Source organism: Lissotriton vulgaris, chromosome 1_1 (genome assembly GCF_964263255.1).
Source record: "Lissotriton vulgaris chromosome 1_1, aLisVul1.2, whole genome shotgun sequence".
NCBI lineage: Eukaryota > Metazoa > Chordata > Amphibia > Caudata > Salamandridae > Lissotriton > Lissotriton vulgaris.
The window spans coordinates 999899268-999913156 of NC_141685.1; the positions used below are offsets into that span (position 1 = coordinate 999899268).

At 42.6% G+C, this 13889-nt stretch overlaps 1 protein-coding gene across 1 annotated transcript; it reads left to right on the top strand.

Moving 5' to 3' along the window:
• Positions 1-938: 938 nt before the first annotated feature.
• LOC147748385 (zinc finger MYM-type protein 1-like) lies at positions 939-3593 on the top strand. Its single transcript, XM_086928036.1, has one exon. The coding sequence runs from the start codon at positions 939-941 to the stop codon at positions 3591-3593; it is 2655 nt and encodes an 884-aa protein (XP_086784162.1).
• The last annotated feature ends 10296 nt before the right edge of the window (positions 3594-13889 follow it).

Genomic DNA, 13889 nt, shown 5'->3' on the forward strand with positions numbered 1-13889 from the left:
TATAACCAAGCCCCATGCATTAGGTGTGGGATGTCTTGTTTCAAATTTATCAGTTTGCATCCACCTTGAAACCCCTCTTTCTATCATTTTTAGATTTTCAACATGGATATGAAAGGTGCTGGGAAGAGAAAATCACACAAGAAAGGAGGAGCTGAGAAAGAACGTGAAAAGAAGAAAAGAATGCAAGAGAAAGAAGCAAGCCAATACCAAAAAGTGACTGATATGTTTACTCCCAAAAAAGATTTAATTTCTTTCGAAGGCGGCAGCACGTCTACCAGCCTCGGGATTGAAGGTGCTGAACAAACTGCTGAAGACCAAAGAATTGAAATAAGCAGTGAAGGCACTGTAACTCAGGCCACTTCCACGCATATAGAAGGTTACATTGAAGTAGAAAGTGATGTAGATTCCGAAGAGAAGTGTGAAGAAGACCCTGTAGTTGAGAAATCGGCATGTGCTGATGTGACTTTAACTCATGCAGCTCTTGGAAAGAGGAAAGTGCACCAGAAAGGAGGAGCTGAGAAAGAATGTGAAAAGAAGAAAAGAATGCAAAAGAAAGAAGCAAGCCAATACCAAAAAGTGACTGATATGTTTACTCCCAAAAAAGATTTAATTTCTTTCGAAGGCGGCAGCACGTCTACCAGCCTCAGGATTGAAGGTGCTGAACAAACTGCTGAAGGCCAAAGAATTGAAATAAGCAGTGAAGGCACTGTAACACAGGCTGCTTCTAAGCATATAGAAGATTACATTGACTTAGAAATTGATGTAGATTCCGAAGACAAGTATGAAGAGGACCCTGTAGTTGAGAAATCAGCATGTGCTGATGTGACGTTAACTCATGCAGCTCTTGGAAAGAGGAAAGTGCACCAGAAAGGAGGAGCTGAGAAAGAACATGAAAAGAAGAAAAAATGCAAGAGGAAGAAGCAAGCCGCTACAAAAAAATGACTGATATGTTTACTACCAAAAAAGATTTGATTTCTTTAGAAGGTGACAGCACGTCTACCAGCTTCAGAAGTGAAGCTGTTGAACAAACTGCTGAAGGCCAAAGGACTGAAATGAGTAGTGATTCCACAGTAAAGGAGGCAGCTCCCAAGTGTTTAGAAGGGGACATTGAAATAGAAAGTGGGGAAGATTCCAAAGAAAAGTGTCAAGAAGACCCCATCGTTGAGAAATCAGCATATGCTGATGTGACTTTGATTGATCCAGCGGAGGAGGACCAATGGTTTTTGAGACCAACATCTGAAAATTTGAATGCGTTTTTTAAGTTTCATCCCTGTCAACCTGATGGTCTATGTTGGAATGCTAAAAGATTATATCAGCAAAAAAATGGGAAACCAAGGCAGTGGTTGACTTATTCACGCAAAGCCAAAACCTTTTTCTGTGTGGTATGTCTAGCTTTTAGCAAAAAGACAGATAGAAGTGCTTTCATTGATGGCTGTTCTGATGAAAGGCATATGTATCAAAGAATCGATGAGCACGAAGACAGCATCCTTCATCACAGTACTTCGGAATCCTTCATGATGCGAACCAAAAACATAGATATATGTAGTCATCTTTTTACAAAACACACAACTGCAAAACAAGAGGAAGTCAAGCGAAAACGTGCCATTTTGGAAAGAGTAGTAGAAACAATAAAACTGATTGGCAAAAGAGGCCTGAGCTATCGAGCAACTACAGAAGCTAGCTACACCTTGGAAGATGAAACATTGGATCATGGGAATTTTTTGGAACTTCTTCAGTATCTCAAAAAATTTGATCCATTATTGAAAAGCCATCTTGAGGATGTCATTAAAAAGAGTAAAAAACGTCATGAGGTTGCAAAGAGTGGTAAAGGACGTGGCAGTTTGGTTACCCTGATTTCAAAAACAACAGTAAACTCTCTGATAGATATTATTTCCTCATTAATAAAAGAGGGTATTGCTGAAGAAATAAGAGAAGCAGAAATGTTCTCAATACAGCTGGATACAACACAGGACATAAATGTTGTAGACCAGTGCTCTATTATAGTCAGATATGTCACCGATGTTGTCCACGAACGTCTTGTCGCTGTTGTTAATTGCACAACGACTACTGGAAAGGCATTGTGTCAGCTAGTTTGCACTGTACTTGAATCCATGAACATTAGCGTTGCAAATTGTGTTGGTAACTCAACAGATGGAGCCTCCAATATGCAAGGACAGTATAATGGGTTCACAGCATGGCTGAGTAAAGAAGCGCATGTACTTAACCTTGTTATAAGTGATGTCACTAAAACCTCAGTATCTGCAATTTCACTGTTTGGGCTGTTAAATTCTTGTGCCGTATTTCTCAGAGATTCATACCTTCGAATGAATGTGTGGCGAGACAAAAATATTGAATCACGGTTTCGCTCCATCTCTATAATTGGAGAAACAAGATGGTGGGCAAAAGATGTAGCACTCAAAAAAATCTTTGGTCTATACAATGACCCAAGCAAATCTGTGTACATTGAGGTTCTTCAAACTATGGAAGAGATATCCACATCAGATAACTTCAATGATGAGATCAGATACAAAGCCATTTCATTTCTAAAGTCACTAGTCACATTTGATACCATTTTGACTGCACAGATGTATCTATTTATTTTTCATAACACCACTCCTTTATCGCTGTACTTGCAAACACAAGGTCTGGACGTACTGCAGGCATATCGAATGGTGACTGAAACCATTGACTCCCTACAGCAACATGATCGGGATTTCAGCAGCATAATGGATGCTACAAATACATTCATCAATTGGGCACAAGAAAAATTGGTTCAGTGTGACAGCGAAATTTTGATTCAAGTTGACTTCCCAGAGGTTCGGGTACGCAGGAAGAAGATGATGCCCGGCGAAACTGCGACTGATGAACCCATCAGGTCAGCTACTGATAAATACAGGATAGAAGTTTATAATGCTGCAATGGACAAAGTAGTTACCAGCCTTCAAAGTCGATTCACAACTCATGGCCAGTTGTTTGCAGATTTGGCATGCCTGGACCCCAGAAACTTTAGAGACATCCTCCAGAACTTTCCACAAAATGCTCTTCAACGACTAAGTGGCTTGTTAACTAGATTTGATCCAGAAGCATCTGTTGAAAAACTGCAGCATGAGTTGCTTGATTTTGCATCTAAGTGGAGCAGACTAAAACTCAGTCTTGAAGAAGAGTGCAGTATCATCCAAGAAGTTGAAGATGAGCAAGACTTAGACACACATTATCTCAACTTTGATGATGAGATAGTACAGTCCGCAAATGTTGGGCAAAAAAAGTATAAGTGTAAGACTTGCAGGGACTGTATTGCTTGCTGCTATAGTTTATTATTGCGTTATAACCTGTACAGTAAAGCCTACACTTCTCTTTTTAATGCCTATAAGTTGGCATTGACTCTTTCCTCTTCTCAGGTGGCTTGTGAAAGATCTTTTTCTAAGCTCAAGTTCATCTTGAATAGGCTGCGTAATTCTCTCTCTCAGTCACGTTTGGAAGCCTTTATGCTTATGTCTGTTGAAAAAGATGCTTTAATGCGAATAAGCAATGAGAAAATCATTGATCTTTTTGCCTCCAAAAGCAAATTGATGCAAGGGATGTTAACACTTTAAAATGTGAGCTCAAGTTACCACATTTCTAAGCTGAGCACTTCTAATACAATATTTTCTTTGATGGTTGCACTCTTGACATGAAAAGCATTTGACTTTTGCACGTTACCGTCAACATTTTGAGGGCCATTTATAAATATGAAACAATGCAGTGCAATAACCAGAGTTGACCTCCTTGCGTTGGCTCTCTTTGAGCCTGCTTTACACCACGCACACACCTTTGTACCATAGTGAAAGCCTGTGAGCATTATGTCTACTGTCTAGCATAGGCTTTGCACTGAAACAAGTAATATCCATCCAATACAAAACTGTATTTATGCAGTACTTTACAGCATACATGGATTCTTGGAAAACCTCAAGAAGGCGTCAGCTTTTGTTTTAAATCCAGGTCTACCTTTGTTAGTAGGTAGGACTTTACATCAAAATCCCATGGGTGGTTGCTTGGGGACTTGCTCCGACATCTCATCTGCGAAACACCCTCTTGAGACAAATGAATGCAAAGTGCAATTGAATATAACACTTGTTTGAGAAGAAGTATGTTGTTATGTTTTATAGTATATAAAATCATATTAAGGATTTGCTACTACAAGCAGGTCATGTTAGCTGTTTACAATGTCAATATACCTAGTCATAATGTTGTGCACTGTTTCACTTTACATGAGATCCTTTATTTAAGCACTGTTTACAAAACTCAGGATATAAAATCATTTAATGTTTGCACATTGTCTTGTACACTTTTTACTCTGAACCTTTGCACACTTGTTTGAAGTTCAGTGTGTTTTAAATGTCTTTACCCTATTTTATATGAAGAATAAATTGGTTATATTTAAATTCATGTTCAATGCTTGACATTTCATTTTTTAGTGTTCACTGTAGCAATGTCTGTGATTTATGATTGGGTATCCTGGTGCTCTATAAGGTAATCATTTACTATGCTTTAAAAGTTAATACAATCTAATATGTAATGAAAAATGTGTTGAACAATGCTTTGTTTTGGCCTTTCTGTCTCCCAAATTTTCTTGGGGGGGTTGAAGCTCCCCCTCGTCATTGCTCACAGCGCTTGCTCTCTACACACCATGTGGGGGTTGGTCTCACTTTTACTTTGTTCTCTCTGATTCACTACTTGTGTCTATTTTTGGTGCTCTCTGAAAGAATGCCTATGAATACATATGACTGGGTGGGTAACCTGATGTTCTTTATGGTCATCATCTACTGTTTACTGTGCTTTGAAAGTTGATACAATTTGAATATGTAATGAAAAATATGCTGTAAAATTCACCATTTTGGTCTGTCGTTTTTCAAAATTTTCTTGGGGGGAAAACCCCCCAAAACCCCCCTAGTGGCCGTCGGGCTCGCTCGCTGCGCTCGCTCGCTATGCGCTGGACGGGGGCTGGTCTGCTACGCGCCGGACGGGGGCTGGTCTTGCAAAATTTGCCAGGGCTGCTTTCAGTTCCCAGTCCGGCCCTGTTGTTACGTAGGTAGCATTAGCTAAGGGAGTTGGGTTAGTATGTCAAATGGTATGATGATTAAGATGCCTTGTTTAGCAATTATATTGTTCGTCGTATTTTACCTGTCCAGTTCAGCTGTGCATAGACGGTAAGGGTAGGTGTCCATTGCAGTGCAACCTGTGCCTCCGCTTGTGCAGCCAGGGGCAGGAAGCGCCAAAGTGATATGTGCCTCTGCAGCGCTAACGTTTACTGCCTGTGGCTGCTGTTGAGTCCATTGGGCTGACAGTGCCCGACTGCGGTCCCACGATGTTATGCCCCTGCTGTTAAGTCCTTTGGACTGACAGTGCCTGACAGCGGCCACATGATGGTGTTCGTGTGTGAAACAGCAGTCTGTGTAATGTGTTTTAGCCCCGCTGCTACGCAGAATCGCCTCAGCACCCGCCTCAGAACCCAAGCAATATGGGAACGTCTGTGTCGGCTCCAGCCACGAACGTGTTCTGTGGAATGTTTTTTTGCCCCGCTGCTATGCGGAATCGCCTCAGCACCCGCCTCAGCCCCCGAGCAATATGGGAACGTCTGTGTGTGCTCCAGCCGCATACGTGTTTGTTTGCTGTACCTGACGCCACTGCACGCACGTCCGCTGTAGCGCCACTTAGACGCACCACATGACGTCAACGGCCAACGCCCACAAAAATGCCAAATGCAATGCCTGCTTCTCGGAAGCGGTGGAATCCAGCTTGGTTTTGTGGACTGCCACGCCCGTCGCTCTATGCACGCACCCCCCATCGCTCTATGCGCACGCCCCCAGCACAACGCTTTTTGCAAGCGGTATAATTCAGCAAGGTTGGGTTTTGACGAATGCCACGCCCATCGCTCCATGCTCACGTCCCCAGCACAATGCACATGCCCACAATGGACTACTTTGCCCCTAACGTTCTTTCCCCTTATAATGTATATGGTGGGCTGCTGTATAGCCTATGTCCATCTGCTGATACTGTGTTTTGCAATGCTGGATTGGGTGTCCCGATTGGTGCTGTAGTCCCTGAGCTTACCCGCCTCAAAGGTTTAGGCTCTCTCTTTATAATATTATATAGTATATAGTATGGATTGGGTAGTGGATCATCAATCATCGTCTTCATTGCTTTGCTTTTGTTGTCTCCATGCGTATTGTTTTTCTTTGTCAAACCTTTCCCCAAACCCCCTTCCCATCCATTCATCAAACCCTAACCCTCTTCCCCCGGGCTGTGTGATTTTATTTTAAGGTATGATGTGACTACATTAAATCTACACCAACAATTGATCACACGCTTGCTGGGGCAGATGTAGTGAAAGCAACACTAATTTAATGTCAACGAGGCAGGGCGAGGATCTTCTTCTGCTTGCCCACCCATGTTCAGTGTATGTACAAGCCAATTAATTTCCCAAAGGGACCCACTGAATACATCTTATTAATTGCCGGCATTGTTTGGATTTAATTTTATAGCATTAAAGTTTACGAATTAGGATTGTGTTTAAGTGACTCCTTGAACACAACTACAGTTTAACTTCTTATCTTCTTGTACTAGGCTGTCCCCGACACCATTGTTTTCTTTAAGTTTAGCAGTTGCAATATTGTTTGTTTGTCAGTCTTCTTAAAGTACTGTACTTTTCTACTACTCCCACAGTCTCTCTCAGGCAAATGACTGTCTCTTTGTTTTTGTTTGCAAATGCTAGTGCCAGTGTTTACTACTACCACCACAACCACAGCATCTTCTCCATTGTCTTGGGAAACCATGCAACCATTGCTGTGCCGAACTTAATCATCATCAATCACAGATAAGTTTGATGGGAGGTGTAATGGAGTAGACGGAGCGACTGGTAGAACTAATAGGACAAATATAACTCAGTGAGGGGTACCGTATCTATCTGTTTGCACGTTACAAAATTGGCCAATTATTTAAATCAAACACTTGCTGCTGCCCTGCATCTGCAAGTAAACCTTGTAACGTACATTAATTTGTGAACCAGTAACCCCACCACAAAACATTAACATCATATCTGTAAGGTTAAATAAATTACATTTATTTTCATTAAAAAATAGCCTATCACACACCTCACCCACCCCTCTCCCTAACTCCAACCAATGTCCAAGTCCAAGGAATGTCCAAGAGAAACCCAAAACCCAATTCCCACCCACCAACAAAGGTATGGCACATCAATAGGGTCCATTTATAATCGGCGGGCTTTAAGGTGTTTGTCCACCAGGTTTTTGACACGCTCCTCTAATTGGTCCTCCAGCTTTGCCATCCGGAGAAGAAGTTGTTGCCGAAATGCACGGCACCTACATTTGCATCCATGTGGGGGGCGTCAGATGTTGACAAATGACGGCGGTGGGTGGCTACCTGACCTCTGCGCCGTACTCCTGCAGACGGGGTCTTGCTGGGGCCCAGGGCATTGGAAGAGGCAGCAACTGCTGCCGCCGCCTCCTCCTCCTCCTCCTCGGCCTGAGCCATCAGCCGGTGGTAATCCTCCACGATGGCCTGCAGTTTCCGTTGCCGGGCCCTGGCTGCCAACTCCTTCCGTGATGGTTTTTGGGAAGGAGTATCTATAAAGAAAGAAACAGAATTGTAACCGAAACTCTTAGCAAAACAGTAACACAAAATTAATTCAATACATAGTGGCACAGTAGCACTAGCAAGCGCAGTACATAACATTTGTGGTAACTTTAAGTATCTATCCTCCTGCTTCCCCAGCCTCTAAAATTTGTTGGAGTTTTTTTCCGGCATGATACTTGCCCTAGTAGTACTATGGATGGACTCCAGTACACAGAAGAACACCAGTCTTTTTCGTATCTCTAGTTTACATAAATTAGATAACCTTGTTGTAGGCTGCAGCCGGCAAGTCAGCTAAGCTTGCATCCAACAGCAACATACAGGATACGCAGACGCCTGTTACTTTTTTAACTAAGCTGCAGGTGGGGAAGCTCGTATATTTTTCGATTACGGGCGGCACTGGCCATACTCTCTGTTACATGAAGGGCAATTGCTCAATTTCACTTTCACTGTGCCCTGGCGTCTGGCGACTATAAAAAGGCAGAATTAGTATACTTATGATCCAATGATCATTACTTATATTGAACGACATATCAGTCCAGTAGCGGTCAGAGGTGGGAGTGCTGGCGGGTGGTGACTTGGAGAGGGGCAGGGTGGGGGGAGCAAACTATGGATTGTGGACAATTACTGGTAAGTAAACATATAAAAATAAAAAATATATAACATAGGTAGGAAGTGGTCCTTGGATTCAGAGGAAAACGCTTGATAATATATATGATGTGCTTGCAAACTACTGAGTCATCATCTGTATTCTGAAATGAAATTCTACTTTTATATAATATATGATGACCCTCTGCTTTGCTACTCTGGCGCAGTTTCTTTTATATTATCTTCAAAGTAAGACTCTGCATCCAGTGACAGTCTCCACCTATGATGAATACAATCCATCCAGGAGGCATCCATCCATTAAAAGTAAATGTCTAGCATTCTTTATTAGGTATCGCTTAACAAACCTTAGCTGGTTTCACTTTCACCAACAACCACCCATGCGTCTACTCCTTCCTTCCTTGCCTTGGCTTTGGGTTTGACACAAACACCACTGATGATTCTTGCTATTCACTATCCACCCATATTGTGTTGCCCACCAAGGCAGGCATCTTCTTTCACCTTCCACCCATCCTTCAACAACCCATGCATCTGATTCCTAACAGCCACCTGCATGCTGCTTCCAAAGTATCCTTCTATGCTGGTCGTATTACATCTCTTTCGTCCTTCCTCCTTCCACCCTAGTTCACTTCTTTCCCTTTTTGTTCAACACATCCATCAAGGTCATCTGATCTGATTTTTAGACTTCTCCATAACTTTCACAGCTGAGTTGGAGTCTGATAGAAGAGGCCTTTTGTTTACTCAACTCACGCTGGTAATGCTATTGCTAATGCATTGGTAATGCTAAGTAAAGGGTGTCTTCTTCAACAGTTGTATATTGTCCAGTACAACTTCAAGTTCATACTTACTTAATAAGTCCCATAGTACAGTGAGGTAAAATTCCCCTTCCAGCTAGTAATGCCAATAAGTAATGAATATAACTTACCACCGCCCACCGCTGCTGCTTCCTCCCCCACTGGTGCTCCTGCAGGTGCCGCATCTCCTGCCCCCTCTTGGATGGCAGCATTAGCATCGCCGCTGGCCCCATCGGCACTGGTGGTTGGTACTGGTTGTGCACCTATAAAAACAAGTACACCTATTTAGATGCCTGCACACCTCCCCCTATTTTACTCTGTTTTTTTTTACCAGGAAGGAATATTGAAAAAACAGTTAAAGTACAACAGAAATCATCACTAGTCCAAATTGCGTACTACAGTAGAGTCAGTAGACAGACATTTGTAGTATTAATTTATTATATGGTCCCTAGGGTCATCTCATCTCTACTCCTACTCTAGTCTTTGGAAAGTTAGCCTGAGCCATGTAACCATTTTAGATTCATGTCTACTGTTTTGCGCATGTTACCTTGCAGCTTGTTGTGCAGTAAGACGCCTTTGAGGCCACATGAGTGTTGCATACAAGTGAAGAGGTTGAAAAACAAGGAGCTTTTTTTATGGAGTTTGGTTAGTCCCTATTGCTTAGCCATAATGTTACACTTTTTGGCATGACTGCAAAAAGCTTGCATAATTGTATTTTATACTGTCTAACGTGCCCCATTTTTCTCATAATAGGCAGATGAGAAGATTGCCTTCTACGAACCAGAGATTTGCAGAGCTTACCAAAGATGCATGTGTAACCAGTATACATTCCACGGTGAGGGGTCTCCCACAATTCCCACAGTTCTCTATCGGGAACTAGTTGTTCAAATATTTCGTTTTAATCTTCTTAATTCTGCATGGTGGAGCTGGATGTATTTCATGGAACAACTTACAAAGCTTGTTATTGTTTGAAAAAAATAAAGCTTTTGAACTTGCACATAGACTCTGTGGTATATTTGGAGTGTCTGTGGTGTTGTGGACTTACACAAGTAAGTGAGCGAAAGGGTGTTATGTTCTGGGTTGTGTAATAAAATCATTGGGTATCTTCGTGTGGGGGGTCGGGACAAATGACTAATGACTGAGACCCTATAGCTAGTCGGTCAGTGAATTGTGGGTTCTTAGTTCTGTGACTGAGGTGTAAGTAAGGTCCAACCTCCCATCACCAACATCCTATTTTCTTGTGCATAGTTCTGTATGTGGCTATGCAGAATACCCACGACAGTAGTAGTAGTATGTACTACTACCCTACCAAAAAATACTAGACAAACATCTGTTTGCGCATTTTGTTAGTGGGAATTGTCAAATCCTAGAGATTAAAGAGGACAACGCAAAGGACAGGAGTGGACCCAGTGGCTACAGCTATTCTATCACAGCTTTATTCAAAAGAATACCTTAACTAAAGAGTGGCCAACAGGGCAAGCTTAGCTACAGACAGTCTAAGAGTAGTAGTGCAGAGAGTCATAGCAGAGGCAGTTGGAAGGATCTGAAAGGCAGGGATACCCAAAAGTTGGAAAACAGATAATGAAGATCAAAGAAGCTTTTGTTAAAAATGGAATTAGGAGAAAGCTTAATTAATAGTTTGGAAAAAATAAGGCGTGTTAAAAGTTAGGGAAATATAATTGTTAATATAAGCACTGTAGAACTTACTGGGGCCAGCAGCAGGATCCTGGTGGTTGTTGTCCCACCGACTCGGACCCCATCTGCTTGCTGATCATGTAAGAAAAAATGAAGAAAGAGAGAAACATTGAGTGCTGTGAAACAAAAAAAATCAACAACAAAAAGCGCTCAAACATTTTAGGAAACAACCATTGCAATTAAATTGACCTATCTGAACGACTACTGGCTTGCATGATTCACGGACCGTCTACTTACATGAACACTAATCAAATGTTCCATAATCATTCTGATTGCAGAATACTAACTAACAAAGCCAGTACCACCTGACCTACACCAACTATTCCAGACGGGCCAATTGTTCAGTAAGTCAGCATTTCTATTTTATTTTTGCCAGCAAAAATGCATAGATGCGATGGAGGACACATGCATAAATTTGTGCAGACACCAAATTGTTGGTTGGTTGCTTCATATGTTGTTCTGCTACGGACTCTATGACAATGCTATTGCTAAGCCTACCACTCACTAAACAAACTACAAAAAGGATCTATGGAGGACTGGGGTAAGAAGAATTCAGTGACAGAGGAGGCAGACTGTAAAAAAATATGAACTAATACTAAGAAAACCTATAATCCATCCACCACTATTTCACTGAAGGACAACGGAAGGACTAGACTCTAGCAATAACTAATTTCAGTTCTCTAAAGTAAACTCTAACATCACTAATCAGCCCAAGCTAGCGCAAAGTTACAAACAAGTACGAGAAGTGCCTAGAAGCACCTGTGTCATTCAATCACAGAAGATTTTGGAATGGCATTGATCTGCAATGTAACTAAGTGCACTAGTAATCGTGTTATTCGTCCAAGAATTATGCACAATACTTATACTACTATATATTACTAGCTACTCACCAAGCCCCATGACCTCGACACCTAGCAGGTCCAACAGGTCCTGCTCCCGGTCCAGGATGTCGGACCACCGGTGGGCCAGCTGCTGGTGGATGCGCCGGATCCCCGAGCAGTGAAACACCTTCGCCCACCGGCGGTGACGCTCCTGGGTAAGGTACCCGGAGCCTGGCCTGCCGCCTGCTGCCATGGTCAAGGGGAGGTGGCGGTGGACGAAGATAACCAGGGTGGCCACCTCCGCCTCCCCGAAAAGTTGTCGGGCCTGCACCCCTGCAGGGCGCATTCTGCCACAAGGCAGCCGACTCTTGGGCGCAGGCGCCTTGCCCTTGAAGCCGGTACTGCTGCCCTTGGCCATGGTTCTGGGATGGAGGCAGAAAAGAAAAGAAGGAAAAAAGAAAGTTAGGGGGAAGCAGTAGAAGTTTGAATAAATAAGTAAAATAAAACAGTAGAAATTAACAAAAACACAGTGAAAGTAGAAATAAATCACAAAATATAAACTTAGGGACAGAGAGACAGAGATGATAAATAAAAAAAAGTGAGAAAAACAGTGAAAATAAGTAAAGATTGCAAAGATTAAAGCTGGATAGAAAACTAGGCCCAGAACCATAGCATAGAGTGAAAAACAAGATGGCCGTGACCACGTGGGTAAGTTCGCGTGATATTTCTCGCTAACACGCACTTGTCGTCGCGAACAAGTTGATAGCGTTCCCGAACATGACATGCACAACGCGAACACGTTATACGCGACCCGGAACAGGAAATAAGGCAACGCGAGCGGGCGGGACAATTGAAAAAACAAGATGGCCGAGCCCATAGCCCACCGCATGGGTAAGTTTGCGAGCTACGATCCCCCGAGCACGCAGACAGCACCCCAAACACGCACAATGCGCTCCTGAGCAAGAAAAACGCCTCGTGAACGGGTCCGACAAGCTACTACGCACGCTTCAGAAGCTACACGAAGCTCGCGTAGTGCGAGAACGTCTTTGCGTAGCTTCGCGTAGTACCGCTACGCGTACTACTCCCACCCCTAATCATGACTCATGACTGCCGGAAATATAGCCATTGCCATCAAGGGACTAGTAGACCAGTATAAAGACATTGATGCCTTCCTTAGCAAACCCATCAAAAAAGTTAAACCCAAGAACTTCTTCAACTCATCCAGATTTGTGGGAGTCCACTGGGTAGCTCTAGAGTGGGGCCTAAGGCGGGCACTGTTTTCTCTCAAATATTGTTCAGCATACAAATTCGTCTGCTCAACAATCGCTGCCAAAAATAGATCGTCCATAAACAACTGAAAAAATGTATCTGCAAAAAGATTTCAGTATCCACTCTATACCCTAGAATACCAGTATAGTCTGGCAATGCCAGCTGCACCATGCCTGGGTCAACCCAGAGGTCAGCACTTCCACCAGGAAGTCTTGCAGCCTAAGGCTGCAGCCCAGATGCCTCTTCCTGCAGTATCAGCACATCAATATCATCCTCTAAAATAGGCACTTCATCCGCACTAAGAGTAGCTTCATCTGCACGGAGAGTAGCTTCATCATCCGATGATTCCTCGTGGACAGAAAACTCACAGCCTGAATCTTCCACTCCCTCCTCTGCCTCAGATGCAGAGTCAATCTCTGAACCATGGTCAGAGGAAGACTCAAAAAGCATACCAACAACCTACTGAGCAGTAATCCTGCAGCTAGCCATAATCCTTACCAAGAAAAGAGACTTCACAAACAAGTCAACAACAACCAACACTGTGCAAAATAAGTAAGTAAACAAAGTGTGGCTTTATCACAAAGATCTATATACTCAAATACTATTCAATTTACTTGCAAGAGACAGCTACACTCACCAGCACCTACTCTGCACAGCACAAACCAACAACATCCCACTAGAAAGAAAAACCAAAAACAACTACTCACAATACAACAAAATACACATCAAGCACAAATACAAAAATGTTTTCCCACTCAATAAAACAGAAGCTAAACATTCAGTTATTATTACGCCATTTACAAAAAGACATTTGTGGAGGGAAAAGAAACTCATTTAGAGTAAATAGTACAGAAAACATTTTCTTACCACACACATTCAACTACACAAACTGCAGAGGCACCAGTGACGAAACCACAACCTGGAACATCAGTCAAAAGCCTTGTACCAGAATAAAAAGGAGAAGTAAAACATTATAATTCCAATTCACAAGAAATAAAATAATGAACATGACAACACCCTACGTCACTACTCAAATGGCCAATCTGCCACCAAGGGGGACAGAAAAACCGCCAAA